This window comes from Dipodomys ordii, unplaced genomic scaffold (genome assembly GCF_000151885.1).
Source record: "Dipodomys ordii isolate 6190 unplaced genomic scaffold, Dord_2.0 Scaffold106, whole genome shotgun sequence".
Lineage (NCBI taxonomy): Eukaryota > Metazoa > Chordata > Mammalia > Rodentia > Heteromyidae > Dipodomys > Dipodomys ordii.
Window position 1 is genome coordinate 6940668 of NW_012267322.1, and position 3017 is coordinate 6943684.

Below are 3017 nucleotides of genomic sequence, written 5' to 3' on the forward strand. Positions count from 1 at the left end.
AGAAATAAGGAATGTTCTGCAGGAGAGGTCATCCCTCTGACCTCCTGTGGCCATTTCCTGCTCCATCACTGGAACATAGGAAACTACACAGGACCTGAGGTCACCATGCCTTGAACAGAGAGAATATTGCAACCCAGTCTCACCATCCCTCTGCTCAGCCATGGTAATCCACTGGGAATCCCAGCCTAAATAACTGCAGATGAACTCTCTGCATCTGCCTATACCACCTGTCCACACTGGCGTTTAGAAGACTCCCTGACAGGGAGAAATCATGACAGGGTCAGCCCAACTGTTCGCCCAAAAACTACTGTTGAAAATTTTGCAAGAGTTGATTTCTAAGCAGAGGGGGAGTAAATCGGGTGAGTTGGATAAGCTTGTATAACTACAATAGCTGAAGGAGAGATCATTGATTTTGGAAGATCTAGTGAAGTAATATAGATTTGTGTTTTCTTTTTTTGGGGGGGAGGGAGGTCCAGTCGTGGGGCCTGAACTCTGGGCCTGGGCACTGTCCCTCAGCTCTTCAGCTCAAGGCTAGTGCTCTACCACTTGAGCCACAGCACCATTTCCGGCTTTTTTCTTTTTGCTTATGTGGTGCTGAGGAATCGAACCCAGGGCCTTATACATGCAAGGCAAGCACTCTACCACTGAGCCACCTTCCCAGCCCCTAGATTTGTGTTTTCTAGATGACTCGTGGGTGAAGGAAAGGCTAAAAATATATAAGCAGAAGTTGTGGAGGGATCTATACCAGATTGATAAAAGGATATGAATGAATAGGAGTTTGGAAAAATGATTTAGGTTAATGTGTCGATGATGGATGAATGGGTGCATAGACCCATAGTTCTTCTAGAATTCTAATTACTGCAGTGTTTCAGAAATTGCAGAAACATACAACTATGTTATGATTTAGATAATTTTTACATGAAACAATATAAATTGGGCCATCTATCTGAAAATCCATGCCCTGAATATCATCACTGTGTAAATTCAAGGAGATAGTTTCATGTGGGAACATGGAACTTTCTTAAATTTATCTGAAGGTAAGCACATAAAAAATTAACCTTTGATGAAGATGGAGGATTATTAGATATTTTCCATCATGATATAAGTGAACAACAGTGAACAAAAACTGCAAATCTCAAATTGGGCCAGAAATTAGACACAGTTCCTGAGATGTAGCTGTGGACACTGTGCAAGCTAGAATGGAACCAGTAGTCAGTAAATGGATGAAGCATGGGCACAGTTACATGGGGTGGAGCCCAAGAAAGAGGCACTTACCAGTTTCAGTGTGACCTCCAAGAGCTCCTCCTCTGTCTTCTGGCGCAGGCAGTGAACCATGGTGGCGGATGTGGTGGTTTTGCACCCAGCCGTGATCGCAACTTTCTGCAGAGATCACAGGCAACCACAGAGGTGAAAAGCAATGCTCTTCCTTCCATCAACATACACATAGGGTTCCTCTTGTGAGCCAAGTTCACCAAGATGGCAGAGATAGCTAGAAATATCCTAGGGAGGGGTGCCGCTCTGCAACCCACCAGGTGTCTAAGGGAATCTTGGCTTGAGCAGGTCACACAACATCTGGGTCTGTGTTGACTGTGCCAAGCACCATCAAGGATAAAATGTGAAAAATGTTCTCAAGGCTGAATGCTTGGAAAGAATCCATTTCAAATGAAGCCCCAGATTCCAACTGTTCTCAAACCCAACCCCCTCCACTGCTTAAACAATGGACCTCAAGCAGGCAGTCTACGCTGTGTGGTCCAGATTCCTCCCTCATACATGAGGGTGATGATCCAACATATCCTACTAAGACTGAACACATGTGGAGTAATTAGACGTCCACTGGGTCCCACGTGCTAAAATGTGCGCTATTGCAGGAGGCTTGATTTCCATGGCTAATGTGAACATACAGAACGAGAATTACTTCAGAATGTGCAGAATGAGTTCAATGTGAGCCTAAAGGAGCTTTCTGCTCAGCCACTCTCTCTCTTCAGGGACTCCTTGAGCATCCTAGCTGAATCTCACAGGAAAGTTTCTTGAGAACGTCAGGATCATGGAGGGCAGGGAAACAGAGCTGTCCAGGGCGATGCTTACCTCAGCTATAGACCTGATGTTCTTGGTCTTCACCAGAGCAGACATGAGAGCCACACCACTCTCAGCAATGGCCCTGTGGAAGAGGTTCTTGGCCAAGGGAGATAGCACCTGGCAGGGGAGAAGAGAAGAGGATATTTCGTGTTCACTTTCTTCTTCTTTGCGACTTCTGTTATCTGCTCCTCTGCCCTGGACATTCCCCAGAAGACCTTGATGTTCTGTGACCATGAAATGACAGATGCTCCCTTGTCCTGACCTGCGTCCTGGGCTTCTCCAGACCTATGCTCCCCAAGGGAAAGTCAGGGGAGGAAGCCTTTGTGCCCCTGACTAGAACAGAACGGAAAGAATGTGGTGTCTAATCATGACAAACCAAAGTACTGAAAAGACAGCTTGATAAACTCAGTTCCAGCATTTCAGTTACTGATGATTTGTACTTAGATACATGATCATGGAGAGGTTCTAGTGTTCAAACATTAACAAAGCCAACCAAGTGAAGGACAAGAGTATGACTGTCACAGGCAGTACTGGAAATCCTTATGAGCCAAGGATGAAGGCTCAGGCCTGAGATTTCTGGGGGTTAAGGGGGGTTTGGGCTTTGGCTCTATACCCTCAGAGGCTGTGTAGTGAATAGAGTTACCCCTGAATTAAGCTTTTATAAGCAAAGATCCCATCCATGGATGAGCTGGTCTCTATGAGATTCAACAGAGCTATAAAGATCTGGTGTCAGGAACACTTACAAGCACAGACACACTTTCACCTCCCGCTGACTCTCCAAAGATGGTCACAGAGCCTGGGTTCCCTCCAAAGTTGGCGATGTTGTCCTGGACCCAGCGCAGTGCGGCCACCTGGTCCAAGTGACCCCAGTTCCCACGGCTGTGTTCGTCCCCTGTGCTGGAAGAGAATGAGGTGGGGTAGGACACAGCTGTCAGGACAGG

At 46.4% G+C, this 3017-nt stretch overlaps 1 protein-coding gene across 1 annotated transcript in view; it reads right to left on the reverse strand.

The window, feature by feature from the left end:
* Positions 1-3017, reverse strand: part of LOC105994407 (carboxylesterase 1D-like) — a 71374-nt gene that overhangs the window by 47867 nt on the left and 20490 nt on the right. Inside the window, exons 2-4 of the mRNA XM_013027889.1 lie at positions 2820-3004; positions 2086-2193; positions 1276-1380 (exon numbers count right to left, since the gene is read on the reverse strand). Coding sequence (XP_012883343.1) covers positions 1276-1380; positions 2086-2193; positions 2820-3004 — 398 coding nt within the window. The remainder of the gene's footprint in view (positions 1-1275; positions 1381-2085; positions 2194-2819; positions 3005-3017) is intronic.